The sequence below is a fragment of the Falco biarmicus genome, chromosome 12 (assembly GCF_023638135.1).
Source record: "Falco biarmicus isolate bFalBia1 chromosome 12, bFalBia1.pri, whole genome shotgun sequence".
In the NCBI taxonomy this organism is placed as follows: domain Eukaryota; kingdom Metazoa; phylum Chordata; class Aves; order Falconiformes; family Falconidae; genus Falco; species Falco biarmicus.
This window is the reverse complement of record NC_079299.1, coordinates 9,670,608-9,684,973: the sequence shown is the minus strand read 5'-3', so window position 1 is coordinate 9,684,973 and position 14,366 is coordinate 9,670,608. Positions and strand designations below refer to the sequence as shown.

Below are 14,366 nucleotides of genomic sequence, written 5' to 3'. Positions count from 1 at the left end.
GAAAACAGCAAAAGTTTGCCCATAGCAGAAGGAGTGGTGCAAAGGACTATGAGCATAACACCCTTAATTTTAGTTGTTGTAGCTGTGCCACGGCAATAAAAAGGCTTAATGTAATTGATAATTCACTACTGTAAAAATACAGCAGTAAAAATAATGAGGAAGAACCAGTATTTTCAAGAATCTCTGTTCAATGTTCTAATATCCTTCATATACATTATAATGAGACAGATTTAAAAAAAAAAAATAATGAAAAAAGAAAAGAGTGCCAATAGCAACTGCTGACTTTCCATTCAGGAATGTGTTCAATCCTGAAAAAGAAGAAAGCATACAGTGCCTTGTGATTGCTACAAAATATATACAACTGCTCTCGCTCTTCCATTCCAACATGTTTCCCCGATTATTACTTTTTTTAATATGGAAATACAAACCCACTTAATGGGACCCTTAGGCTACACAGAAGTGGGCTAATACGTTGGTTTTAATATAAAGAGCCTAACTCTCACAATTAAAAGTGTCTAACCTTGCTGAAGAGAGATGCTTTCTAGCTACAGCCACGAAGAACCTTGCGCAATTGGAGACGAAACGCTTCTGTTTATATAGACTTGCAGAAGTCTGCCTGTACTCACTTCTGAAAACACACTGAAATGATGCTAAGACCCCCCAAAACTCCGGAGCTGCCATTTTGAGCCTCAAACTGTTCCCTGCAGTCAATCAGCAGCATTAATTGCTGCTTATTTGTACCTGGAAATCAAGATGTAGATGCACACAGAGGCCTTGATTACGCAGACATTTAGTCAGTGGCTTGACTATTGCGAGTAGTTTTTGGAGAAGCAATCAAATTAAGCATCCCATTAAACATCTGATGTAGGTAAATCAGTTCCCAGGTCTTAAAATTTGATCCATCTTGCTTTCCTCCATCTATTAGATTCATTTGTATTTGTAAAAATCAATCACACGCTTGCCTTAGTCTTGCCTTAATTCTGTCAATGAATTTAAACACATCACATACAGCACTTTAATGTAGTTTAGATTCAGCTATGAAGACGCATAACGGTTCTCAGTTAAGATAATTCTGTGGTAAATGGTGGCTCCCCTGGAAGTGATGCCAGTCACCTGGACTGTCCGTGAACCGGTCTCTGGTCTCTCAGCTCACTTTGTGTCTGTTCCCTTCCAATGCGTAGTGAGTCATGGGGTCCGAGGGGACGGGGAAAGGAGCTGGGGTGTTAGACTGCCTTAGTAACGGGGCAGAAGTCCCTCAGGCACGCACATGTTGCCCCCGAGCCAGCGCTGCTGGCACCACCTTTGTCACAGCGATGGCCGGGCAGCGTTTTGGGGAGGACCCAGCTGAACGCTCACCAGCCAGGCACAGTTCTCACCTGGCGCCTGCGGGCAGAGCTCAACACCACCACTACTCACAATATTTTTCTACTAAATGTCTTTTCCCCCCACCCCGCCTGGTGGTAGTACAGTCTGTACCACTCCATTTTCCTACCTCAGGCAAAACGTGCAGCCTTTCCTGAAGCTGTTCCGAACAGAAACTGGAGTAACGCCAGGAGGCTTTTGCTCAAGACCTCCACAACCAGCCTGATCTGCATTACACCACATGGTATGCTTTCTCCCAAAATCTCCATGTGACCTGTGCCAATTTGTATTCGCGTTATTTTCTTTGAGCTTGAAATTGATTTGCAATGTTCTCTCTGAAGGCTCACCATTTACATAATTTGCCATTATTCCTGCATCACACACTACTCCACGTCACGGGCGAAGTTCTTCACCACAGAAGCGGTCAGGCGTGGGCTTAACTTTAAGCACAAGAGGTCCCCGGAGACATCTCTGCTACTGCTCGCATGCTACACTTCACCACACGCCTATTTACTTTGTCGTGCCACAGACCATACGTATCGTAGCTTCTTGGAGCTATTAAAAGTGGACACACAGCAATCGCAAGCAGAATTGGGCTTATTGTCTCCACAGACTCGTGCTAATATACCAGCGTCTCAAGACATCACTTCATTTTCATAACAAGGAGGAGATTTAATTTCAGCGGATTTGTGCAAAAAGCAATTTGGAAACTTTGCAACAATGATATTGCTTCCCATAAATGCCAAATTGGTAAAAACATCATAAGAGGCAAACACAGCACATTCACAGTATCATTTCTTCTATCTTAAGTACCAGCATTATTCAAAGACATTATACTGCTAAGTATCCAAATAATTCATTCATTTTAAGGATCGAAAGCATAATATTATTTTGTTAAATTAAGCTCTCTCTTTTCCAAATCCCTCTTTTGCACTTAAACTGAGGAAATAAAGGCATCTGAAAAATGCATCTGCATGCAAGGCTTTTATTTTCAGTTTTCAGGGTCTGCTCTGCTCCAGTTGGGGTGTGCCCTTGCATTCTCGCTGAGTACCAAAACACAAACCTAAGTGCAGTAATAACTGTAAACCCCTGCTTTGGATCACAAAGCGAGCCACAGGTAGCATCTCATCCCTGTCTTCCACCGCTAGCAGGAAGGAGGCAGCTGGCAAGGGAAAACATCGCTCACCTTTACCTTACTGGCACCGCCATAACACAAAATCTCCGCTTAAAAAGAAATCGTAATAACGGAAAATGACTGTTTAAAATGATAGCAAAGACCAAAAGTTCTGACTACGGCAGGTTGAGGGAGGCAGACAGCCCGGTTTTAAGCATACCCTATTAACTGATGAACATCAGGACTTTGTGGTCATTTAACACTCCCTATAAATGAAGACTTGATAACAGTTATTGATCTCAGTTTTCCTGGAAGAGGATCCCTGGGCTCAGCAGTGAGCAGTTTTGCTTCTCTCAGTTCATAAATACAAGAATAGAGCTATTGCTCAAATGCCACCCTCGCTGCTGAAAATGAAATAAAAGTAAAATTTCAGTGCAGCACGGAAGCAATACAGGTGTATTTCCACAGGGTTTTTTTGGTAGATAGCCCAAGGTTAATATAATCTCAAATTTCCTTATGGGAAATAGAGAATCGCCACAGCTGAGCCCTGCTATCATTCAAAAATATTTCCTTAGTGAATGTCTACTCAAACCATAGAAGTATACAAGTTACTGTTCTTATTTAATTATTGATCTTCCTTGTGTTACCATGGTATCTGAATACCTCCGAACATCAAAGAATCCAGCCTAACTACACAGAAGACAGGACTATGAGCATCTCTGCTGCCCAGGCAAGAAGCTGAAGCAGGGAATGGGAAGTGTTGGGTTGGTGCATCCCCAGCACAACTACATCACAAGACACAGCTGGCAACAGCTATTGTCTCTCCTATCTTATTCTTCTGTCATTCAAAACTTTTCCCCATTTTCCTTCTTTCTAGCTTTTTCTCCCTAGAACTCTGCTATTGACTGGTCAAATCAAAAGCTGCTTTCTAAAACTTTCTGTGATGCCACCGAAAGCGCCTACATCACTGATAATATATTCTCACACGACTTAAACAGAGAAAATTAATCTCCTCTCTTTCCATCTCCCCTTCCCCAAAAACCTGAAAAACAATCTCTGCACCTCCTGACCCCCAGTTCAGATTAAACCTGGATATCGAAGAAGAGACCTAGAAAGAGGTGCACGTCCCTTCCAATGTGGATTTAAGGAGAAGCTACACAAGTAGATGAACTGTTGAACTCGGTCCTCTGTCTTAAAAATACATTTCGGTGGGATTGTTAATGCACGATATAAGTACCCGAAAGATGTAACAGACTTCTGAAAAATGAATTAAGGACGTATTGCCATCTCCAGCAAAATAATAAAAGTAGAGAGATTAAGAGGCAAGCATATCTTTTTGAATTGTAAAATAGGTTTATAGGTCTTCTAATAACAACTTTTACTCAAACCTTACATAAATAGGCTTATATGATACAAATATTATGTGGGCTATGTGGAAACTACAAGGTCCCTAATCATGTTTAGGGATTACTTGACAGAACAGAGACATTTCATTCCTACTGGACCTAGGGATTACAGCAAAGAAACATCTAATATTCCATTTTTTAATTTCATGCATTTTTTATTTACCTTTAATGATGCTGTATATATTCATCATCCTGAAATATTAAAACAGTATGAAAAAAGTAATAAATTGGTGGAAAATTTAGGGAATGGGAATGCAACAGCACGCAAATCATACACTATCAAGTGCTTGATACACATTTAAAATTACTGTCTAGTACAGCAAAGCCAAATTCCTGGCAGATTTCTGAAGCGCAAAGTCACAATAAGAAGATCAGCAGAACAGACTGAAATAATAGAATATTCATCCCCCTAATCCATATGCAATTCTTTAGGGCTTTTTTTTAACAATGCATATGAGGTCTGACTGTATTCAGGATTTAAATAAGTTGTCTCTCTCTCTCTCTCACACACACACACTCACTCTGTATTTTTGTTTTTTAAAAAAAGTATATACAGTTATCATTTCTGCTCTACTGCACCCACATTGACAAGGTTAGCACATCTCCTCACACCCCAGATGAAACAATAGCATTTTAAACAACAAAAGTGTTAAAAGAAATACATTTATTCATACCATTGAAACCTCCTGCAACAGCTTTGTTGGAACGAGGGGGTCCAGTTTGCCTGGGAAAGGGATTTATTTTTTAAAAAAATTTTTAACTCTTTCCTACTTCATTCTAAATAATTACTGGTTAATTTAAAGCAATTTCACATTTAGTTATTGGCAATAAAATTTTGAGACCAGTATTAAATCTTGGAGAGCATGCCTTTCTCTCTAGACAGATGTAATTTGAGATCTGGTATTGTATAAATGGACAGAGACCTAGAGAGAAATAAATCATCTCTCAAAAGACAGATGCTGATGATAATAATGATACATGTAGAAAATGTGCGTGAGGATGGGTGACTGGGAGGTGCAGTATAAAACTTCCATTGCCATGCATGAGATTACTGAATTAATTTCAAGTAGCGCAACGCCACAACTGAGTTGTAAGATGTTCCTCCAAACAGGAGCATAAAAACATTCATCCCTTATTGTACAGACATACAAAGCCTGGTCTTGAGATCAGGCAGGTTTTACACAGGTTTAACTCTCTGATTAGGCTGCAGAACATCAACACCACAGATGGGTGATATTAACTGAACACAACCAAATATAAGACATTTGCAACGGTAATATGGACATGGACTTGCTAAATAAAGGTGCCTACATGTGATAATTATGGTGGCCACATGCAGAAAGCAGCTTTTGCAACCAACATGACAGTGCTTGTCACAACTCTTAGTGAGGTGAAGGAGCACTAGGACAGGTGATGGTACATGGAAAGCCATCTGGTAAGTGGAAAAGAGCCACCACGTCCTACCAAAACCTGACTACCCAAACACAGCTATTTGTAGTAGCAGGTCTCATGAGAAATGGCCTGGGGTGCAGAGTCCTGCCCAGCATTTACCAGGACTTCGGGGTTCTACCTGGTGAGGGACATGCTGACCCAGCCCCCTTTAAATCATGCTTGTGTGTTATCAGCCAAACTGGGATATCAGTTGACATTGCTATTCAAATTGCACAGTTAGTTTTAATTTGATACAGACTAAACAAGCAACGTAAAACACACTTAATGGAAGATTCTTTTTTTGGCATGGAACCTGCTTTTCTTTGGCAAGAACCTGCTGTGATTTATGCAGCTGTGATGCCACTACCTGCCCATACCACGATGCTCGTCTGCTGACAGCATTCAAACTTATTGGTGCTTATTGCTTACAGGTATCTAATTAATCTTGATAGATTGGGGAAACAAAATCACAACCACACTGAAATCAGCAGGAACAGTCCAGCAACAACAGGGCAAGAACACATCCATCCCACTTGCATATTTTGCAGGCACATAAGCGAAAGAAGCAGCATTCTTAGAAAGGATTTGATCTGTACTAGCGAGAAAGGTGTTAAGTTGTATAAGGAAATAAAAGAAAAACAAATATCAAAATTATGCTAGAAAATATGATGAATAAAGAGGGTCTATTAATGCACAGTGAACTTTGGGGGGAAAACCTGACAGATGCCCTGCAGAGCTACATTGGAGCTAATCTGAACCTGAAAGGCACCAGTGGCAGCAGCTTTGCTGCAAACATGCCATGGTTTTAAAAGACAGGGCAGTTAAGCAGAAGCACAAAGTACCATTTCAATTTTTTTTGGTGAATTTTCTCAGTGCAAATTAGAGTATGCCTGAAATAGATTAGTGCTACTCTTCCTTCTGCTATCCTGCGTTTTACAGGACATAACACATACCTATATGAGCTTATTTTAGGGAAGACCACAACTGTTTGTGACAGAGGAGGCTAGAAAAGAAGAGGAAAGCTTTTGCCCAAATTTCAAAACTTTGTTCCAAACCACAGAGCTACTAAAGCTTTTTTACAAGTGCTTGTAAATACTTTTTATGTGCATAAAGAATATTTTGTTTCCTCATACTCATTCAGAGAAGTGGTTCAACCACCTAACCACCTTCTTTAGAAAGTTTCTAAGCAAGCAACGCAAGGCATATATTTGGAATATGAAAGTTTAATCCTGCTCATTAAAACATGACAAACTTATAATTAATTGAGAATGGAGTCAATAATGAGAACATCCTTCAATGTAATGATGTTGGTACTATCAACTTGCAATATGGGAATATGTTACAGAAAGTGAAGTATAATATGAAAAATTGTAAGTCAATTTAAAAAAGAACAGTTCAACGTTTTCCCTTGGGTCCAATCTTTAAAATGCAAATTTTAAATCCTCAAAAGTTATATTTTCCTAGTCATCAAATAAGATAATACATTACGTTGTTTTCCTGCAATGAGGAATAATTCAAGGTCTTATATTGCCGGATTAATCTCACAGCCAATATTTAGGAAAGGTTTCTTTTGGAGCTAATCAAACAACAAAAGCAATCTTCAAACTGTGCCATATTCATTGATTTGTAAGGTATCTTAAACTTCTGTTTTATTAAATGCAGCTTAAATTAGCAACAGCTCTAAATCCACCTGCTCATGACACCCCTTGAATTTCACAGACATTATGGGAGATAGGTAAAAAGAAAATGCATTCAGATCAAAATTATTAGGACAAACTTTTTTTTTTTTTTTTTTTTTGAATGAAAGATGACATTTCAGTTTTAAGATAGCACCAAGCTACATCCCTATTCCCTACCTGATGTCGCATATCTGGAGGTTGTTGCCGATGGTATTCAGTTTACTTTTTCTTATGGAGCTAACCGCCTTGACCTTACTGGATAAGGTATGTCCACTGATTCCTCCAAATAATGCTTATTTCTTTGCACATATGAGAAGGATAAGTGTCAATGTACAAATTTATGACATTCTTAGGCTTTCAGTATCACAACAGTATCATTAGGTTAAAGGACATTACTCCACAGAGGAGTAATGTTGTGATGGTACATCTGTTACCATAGGGACAAGCGGTAGGGAACACTGTGTGGAAGCATGTAATACCATCCCAATCTTCACCTTCACTACTAGTTAGCGTTGGTAGTTTCTTTTCTTTCTGTGAGCGGTCATACACATGTGAACAGGATTTTGCCATGGTTTGAGAACATGTTTCAATGTAAAAATTTAAATGCCTGACTGTCGGCACTAAGAGATTCCTGAGTTAGCATGGCCGAGCTTTGAGCTCTGGATAAAGAAGTTTTAGAGCCGACTCACCTCCCTCCGTGTCCTCAATGACTGTGTGCAACAGAGAAACCATGTTTCAACACAGGTGATGCCTACGATCAAATAATATAATATAACACAATACTCCATTAACTCACATGTGTTAGAAGCTGCCAGCGCAAATCTTTTTCAGACCCAAGGAAGGATATCCAAATATTGGGTAATGCACTCTGACTGGGAAGACTATCAGTGAGTTTCTCTGTTTGTTTATATAAATGGGCCAATACTTTTTAAAGCACTTCAGAGCACTTAACTAAATCAAACAAGCACTTGAACTTTAAATATCTAGCAAGAGAAGCTATTGACAAGTATGACTTTACTTAGTAAATCCTAATATCTTTGCGACCTTTCATTCATGCAGTCTCTTCACGAAGAGAAGCACCAGGCTCTCACCTCCACTCTGCTCTGCTGTAAGACAGAGGGAAGAGCAATTGCCTAGCCCCCTTTTCGCTAAAGCAAACCGCTTTATTTATTTCCTATATGGGGATCCTGGGCCCACAGTAACCTTTAGAAAGCAGTTTCTAATTTCGAAATCCTATTCTCTCTCTTACTTGGCCTTTAAAGTAGGATTTCTCCATCTTATGAACCTCCTTTTCAACTCTTTGCTATCCACAGGTTGCTAAACCTTGATTTGGGAATATAATGTTTACCAATCGTCCTTTTAATTCCCATCAGGTCAAAAATGCTGTGGGAACAGCTTGCTATGCTCAGGAGAAGGGTGCTTTTGGTAAGTAGTCTTAAAATGGCATTAGTGTCACATGCACCTTTTTAGGTCTTCATACCTGTAATACACTCCCTAGCTGCTGCGTTATATACAATTACACTGGTCATTTCCTCATCTAGATTGGTGTGACCTAACTAACATGTGATGAATCAGCATCCAAATGAATAATCTGAAAGATTATTCTATAGCTCTGGACAGTATGTTTTTTTGGAAACATTATGATTTCATATGGGTCAAGTAACATACAACTCCATAGCTGGACTCTGTCAAATCAAGTTTGCTGTATGCTCTGAAAAACAGGATGGGTTTATGCATTTTGAGGAAAGACAGTTTTCAGAAGGAGAAAGCCACTGATGAAGGCCAGTCCAGCCTCAAGCATTAAGCTGGCCCTGAGAACCAAGAAGGAAGGAACGTTTCCATTCCGGAGCTGGTACATCACATTCCCTAAAAATCCCACACCACATTTTGATTTTTATTTCTCTCTCAATGTGTTTTGCCCACAGTCTGCATAATGTGGCAGAAGGGAGGTGATAAAATAAGCCTTTACTTTAACCTGGTCATTTGGTTTTTAGAGAAAGTAAGTGTTTTTAAGCTATATTCTGGAGCTCATTAACCACATCGGGATTTCAGTTTGCCAGTTTTAGGAGACATGTCATATGTCCTGAAAGCGGTACTGGCTGTTTGGGATTTGTACTCACCAGTTGGCTAACGAACATTCTCAACACCCTATTTTGTTAGAAAAAAACCCAACAGATGCAGTGGAAAATATGAACTACCCTGCGCTAAAGCTTCAGTCTACGTACAGTTCCTAAAAGAAACAGCTTTGAAAATTCTTCGAAATACCCTGTAAGTTATAATTGGGTTTTAATGTATAAAACGGCTGAGTAATTTAAATGTTTGGAAAAGAAAACAGTCTTTCCTAGAGTTTATGAAGTGATAAGTCTATCTCTTAGAATGATTAACCATGAATCCTGATTTCAAACACAAGCGTTTACTAGCATATGCTCTCCACAGCTGACATGGTAAGATCATACAGTTTTATCAAATTAATATTCCAGGGCCCAACTCTGATATTAAATCCCCATTCCCCACCTCCCCCTTGAGTAAGTGCCTTGGTTTCTATGCAAGTAATTTTACTTCCTACACTTAAACAACAAGTGAAATCAGGATTAAGCTCTGCTCATGATGCATTTTGGTCTACTGAATGACACAAGGTAGATTTGTATGTACAGGATGCATACCATGACATTCCCACTGGAAACTGAAAAAAACCCCAAAGCATCCAAACGCAAAGCCCAAAAACTAGTGATATTCAAGGATAATACAATAATCATTCACTTAAAGAAAAATTTTTAGTATTGAATGCATATTGGAGAGACAAATGAAGTACAGCCAGAACAGCAGAAAGCATGCTTTTGGGTAAGAATGCCCCAAATAACGTCACATTTTAGAACAGTGCTAAGACAAGACTGACAAAAGAAAGTGCAATTCAGCTTTGAACAAACTGCAAACAAGTAACAAGAACTAATTATTTAGAAAGCCCTTCAAGATCTCATGGCTTTGATAAAAATGAATTAAAGGGTGAAATTAAAAAAATACAATTAAAACTTAGACAAGATGAGCTGAAAGAGAAAGAGAGACAAAAGCAGTGAAAAGAAACAGATCCAGCAAAAGTACTGGTCTACTTTATTCTAATAATAGAGTCATCAACAGAGTATCTGTATGCACTAACACCTAATTTGAGCATCCTGAATTCTGATCCTGATTTCTAGAGATGGCAACTACATATTAAAAAAAAAATAACACTTAAATTGCTCATTACTAGAAATAGATTGATTTGCATGAGAAAGGTTCAGAGTTACATTCCCATTTCATTTACAAATATTAAGATCATGAAATGAAGTCTCAAAGTCCTAACTCCCGGGCTAACACTTCCCCCCCCCGTAGGTAACAGCATCATTGCCCCGGGACCTGGGAAATAACACATCCAGTGGCCACAGGGAAGAGGCAGTGTGAGTGAGCCTGGCAAAAACTGGAAAAGATCTTTGGAGATGAGCATGAGAACTTGCAGTTCTGTTTGGTATTCTAAGACAAACAAATAGAGAAACATCCAAATGGCAAACACCATCAGCAGCGAAGGCCTGACTTTATTTACGTCCATCTGAGTACCTGACCACACATGTCAGGGGCAAATCGCTCAACCAAGACAAAACCATGGGACTGTTCAGTAGAAGCAGAAAGATCTGCTCATGCAGAGCAACCTCCAAAGCCGTGGTCGTGCTCAACCTTTCTATTTCTCATTAGTTTTCCTCCCTTCAGCAAAACTTGCTGGTATACGAGGTCAGCTACTTTATTCTTAAGTTTGTGAATGTAAAATGACCAAAGAAACATGAGTTTACTGCGCCACAGAAGATAATTGCCAGAGCAATGCAACACGGTGTATGTCGGGCACAAGAGAAGATGGCTGATACTCTATGGTCAGCACAGTTTGAACCGCTTGCTGAATTTGTTTACCAAATACCAGTTTAAGCTGTGGTTTGGGTTTTTTTGGGGGGTGGGGATGAGTGGGTGATGTTAAAGTTAATATGAGCAAATCACCAAGGTATTAGAAAAACAGCAGCTGATGAATCTGCTGCTTTAGACAATAGCTCAGGGATCTAGATTACTGTTTTGCCATACTTCCAGCTCTATGCTAAACATCAGGTTGTCAGAATTGTCTTCGCCCCCTGAATGCTACATGTGAAAACTCTTATTTTTGTGTTCTAACACTTATACCTAAGTATATAGTTAAGTATACAGTTAAGAGCCACCTTAGCGTTCTTCAAAACCATCCCGAAGTATCAGATCTCCCTTTGTTTTGAAGGTAAGAGTTTGTTTTACCCAAGGGAGCAGCTTGTCAACTTCTAGGACCTTCAGCCACTAATCTCTCTCTCTCACCTTTAAGTGTCTAACATGCGTTTCCTCATTTTACCTTACTGAACATTCACCGCTGCCAAAATGCATGTATTGAACGTAACGAGAGCGCTGTCTCTGATCACCCTGGACTCTCAGAAAGTTCAGGAGCAGGGCCAAAACTGCAAGGTTGGCTTCAAGATTACGCGTGAGCCACTGCCACGACTGAAGCTGTACGCATCAGGGGGCACACACACACACCCACCCCACCCCGCTGCTGGCTGCAGTCTCCCACCCCCCCGGCAGCTCCTGCGTGCTTGTTCCACCAGACAAACGGCAGAGGAGAGGGAGCGAACCCCCTTCGTGGACTCACCATCCTTTTCTAGTCACATTCACTACGCATTGCATTAGAAAATCGTAACGGTGTTAAAATATTTTGGCAGGATTTGTTATGGCCAGATCACTCACTTCCTTTGGGACACACAAAGCCTCCTCTGGCAATGAAACAGCCCAAATGTCAGCAAATCCTATAGAACAGAAAACGGTCTGTCAATGTAAAGCCTAAATGAATCTCCAATTAAACAAACAAAAATATAACATAAAAAATGCACATACAGAGAAGAGAAACGACCTAGAGATGCTCACTTTCTATTAAGGGTTGGTTGTGGGGTTTTTTTCTCCCGTCCCCCCAACCCCGCCACCCTCCAGAAACTTCTAAACAGCATCCCAGTGTATTCATCACAAGGTGCTATTAGAGCACAAGCTCACTCCAAGTGTTACCAATTCACGGACAGATTAGAGGGCACATTAATAACGTAGTTAATATGAAGTGTTTAGAGCCTTTACTTCGGTGACAAATACGACTCAGCCAAATTTCCTGACCATTGAGGCCACGGAGGAACAATTTGGTAGATTTCATCAACAGTTCTAATTATGTTCCTGTCAAGTCGAGAACAAAGTAATCCATAACTGGGGGGCTGCTCGGAGACAGTGCCACGTGAGAGTAATTTATGCCCAGGGCCCTCGCTGTAGTTAGTGTGCACAACGCTTGACTAACAAGTGGGTTCAAAACCTGGAATTTATTAGGGAAAACGCAGCCCTCCAGCTCCGAGCAGCTCGTCGGGTGCAGGCTTAGGAGGAGTTACGAGGCAAAGTCTCCTTGTTTATACAAGCATCCGAAGCCCACGCTGGCCTCAGCGGGTTTTAAAAGGCAAGATTTCAGCCCAAAGCGTGGCACGGGCTTCTGCCAGAGCTGGGGAGCCCACTGTGAAGAGCAGGGCGGACCCAGCACTCTGAAAAAATGTTCCAGTCCTTGGGACACCGGCACCACCACCTCGCAGGCTGAGCAGCACCGATGCCCTTTCGCGATCCTATAAATAACACGCTAATGAAAGATGCAAAGGGATTATTAGTAACAGTAAACTAAAATGCCACAATACACGACGCATTTCTTACCGCAGCCCAACTGGGAAACAGGCTGAGAAAGGGAAGGAGGAGGGGGGGGGTAAACGGGGGAGAAGCTGTCATGTAATTTTGAGTCATTTTCCACTGTGATCTATATTGGGATGTGGCTTCTATCCTTTCAAACGGGATCATTTTATGTATGACACTCTTGCTGCATTTCACAAAAAGGTAGGAACGTCTCCCGAGCACTAGGAGAGGTGCAAAGCCTGGCAGCGGTCACTCAGGACCAGCTACTTGCGTTAAGTAGTAAGATGTTAGGGAAAGCAAAATGATGCATTTCAAATGTAATTAAGAATAGTATCTGTAAACACAGGGCAAAATAGCATTAGCAAAAATTAGATTAATGTGATAAACACAAAATGCCTAATGGGTTTTAAAGCTTAGTTTTCTGAAGGTAGCTGTGGGCATAGGCTGCTGTCAGCAGTTTTAGATTTTTATTTAACAGGACAAAAATCATAGGACTTGACAAAAAAAGTCATTTCACAGCGAAGACACAAGCTTACAAAAGCGTCACCAGCTAACCACAGCAGCAGCCTGCTTTAGTGGACAAAACATCAGCTCCGATAAGGGGAATGCGCCCACCCAGGACCCCTCCTGGAGACTGACATGGCGTGTGGTCCCGGGATGGTCACCTTCTTCACCCATGTTCCCCACCGGTAAGATGGGTGCAGGCATGTGAAGACAAGGTCGTTGTCCCCACATCGCGTATCTTACCAGTGGATTTTTGGCTGTACAAAAACTTTACGAGCTTTGCTAAACTGCTGGTTTTACTTCACCTATTAAATAGTAGTTGAACACCGGCACAGAGCGAACGCAGAGCACAGTTGTGGGGCACTACAGCAAAACCCTGAGCTTCTGCTGTCACACTCTGCTGGGGTTACTTATTCAAATGTGCTTGAACCTGTAAGTTATTTGACGTCAAATGCAGGGAATTTCCCAGCCCTACTGAGTGGGACAGTATCAGTCTTGTGCAACTGAAGCTTCGCAGAATTGTGATTACTTGCACCCTTTGCATCCAAGGATTAAAAAAAAAAAAAAAAAAAAAAAAAAAAGAACCAAAAAGAAACCCCACAAAACCCCCAACCAAACCACTTACAAGGACTGGTGGCTTAAGCTTCACAAGGAGGCGAAGTGAAAATGGAAGGACACAGTCCCATTCTGCAGATGTGAAAAGAGAAACCACTCTGGTAAATCAGACGGACGGTGATTTGGAAGCCGAGTGATGCCTGGACATTATAATTCCCAGACTCGTGATTCAGTCACAAGACACGCTTCCTTTCCTGGTGAAATGTCATGCTGCCTCATGCTTCTGTTACAGAACACATCTTAACCAAGTGTAGCAAAAGCATGATGATCCCATTAAGTATCTAACATCTAATACCTTGTGAAAACTAATTTAGTGCTTTATCAAATCTCTAGTTTGTATGTAGAGCATAAACTGGCTACATTTGCTAATAGGGCAGATTGACCCATCCCATATATTATCAAACCACATCAAAGTCTGCTGGAGGACATAGCCTTAGCTACTTATTATCCCTTGCATTAACTCTCTCACTAGCTACTCGACCAATACATTTTCCTGTAATACATCTGTCA

The 14,366-nt window shown here is 40.7% G+C and overlaps 1 protein-coding gene across 29 annotated transcripts in view; it reads right to left on the bottom strand.

The window, feature by feature from the left end:
- The window catches only part of ESRRG (estrogen related receptor gamma), a 408,522-nt gene that overhangs the window by 223,070 nt on the left and 171,086 nt on the right, over nt 1–14,366 (bottom strand). For 8 of the 29 annotated variants that reach the window (XM_056357274.1, XM_056357275.1, XM_056357280.1 and 5 more), the window contains one exon: nt 11,775–11,833. The exons of 18 other annotated variants lie outside the window; for them this stretch is intronic. Coding sequence is in view for 3 of the 11 variants with exons in the window: in XM_056357245.1 (XP_056213220.1) it covers nt 11,775–11,833 (59 nt within the window). In the remaining 8 variants the exon portion in view is untranslated. Of the gene's footprint in view, nt 1–11,679; nt 11,834–13,866; nt 13,883–14,366 lie in introns of those variants that run through there. 3 more of the 29 variants (XM_056357249.1, XM_056357248.1, XM_056357277.1) reach the window with 2 other exon arrangements.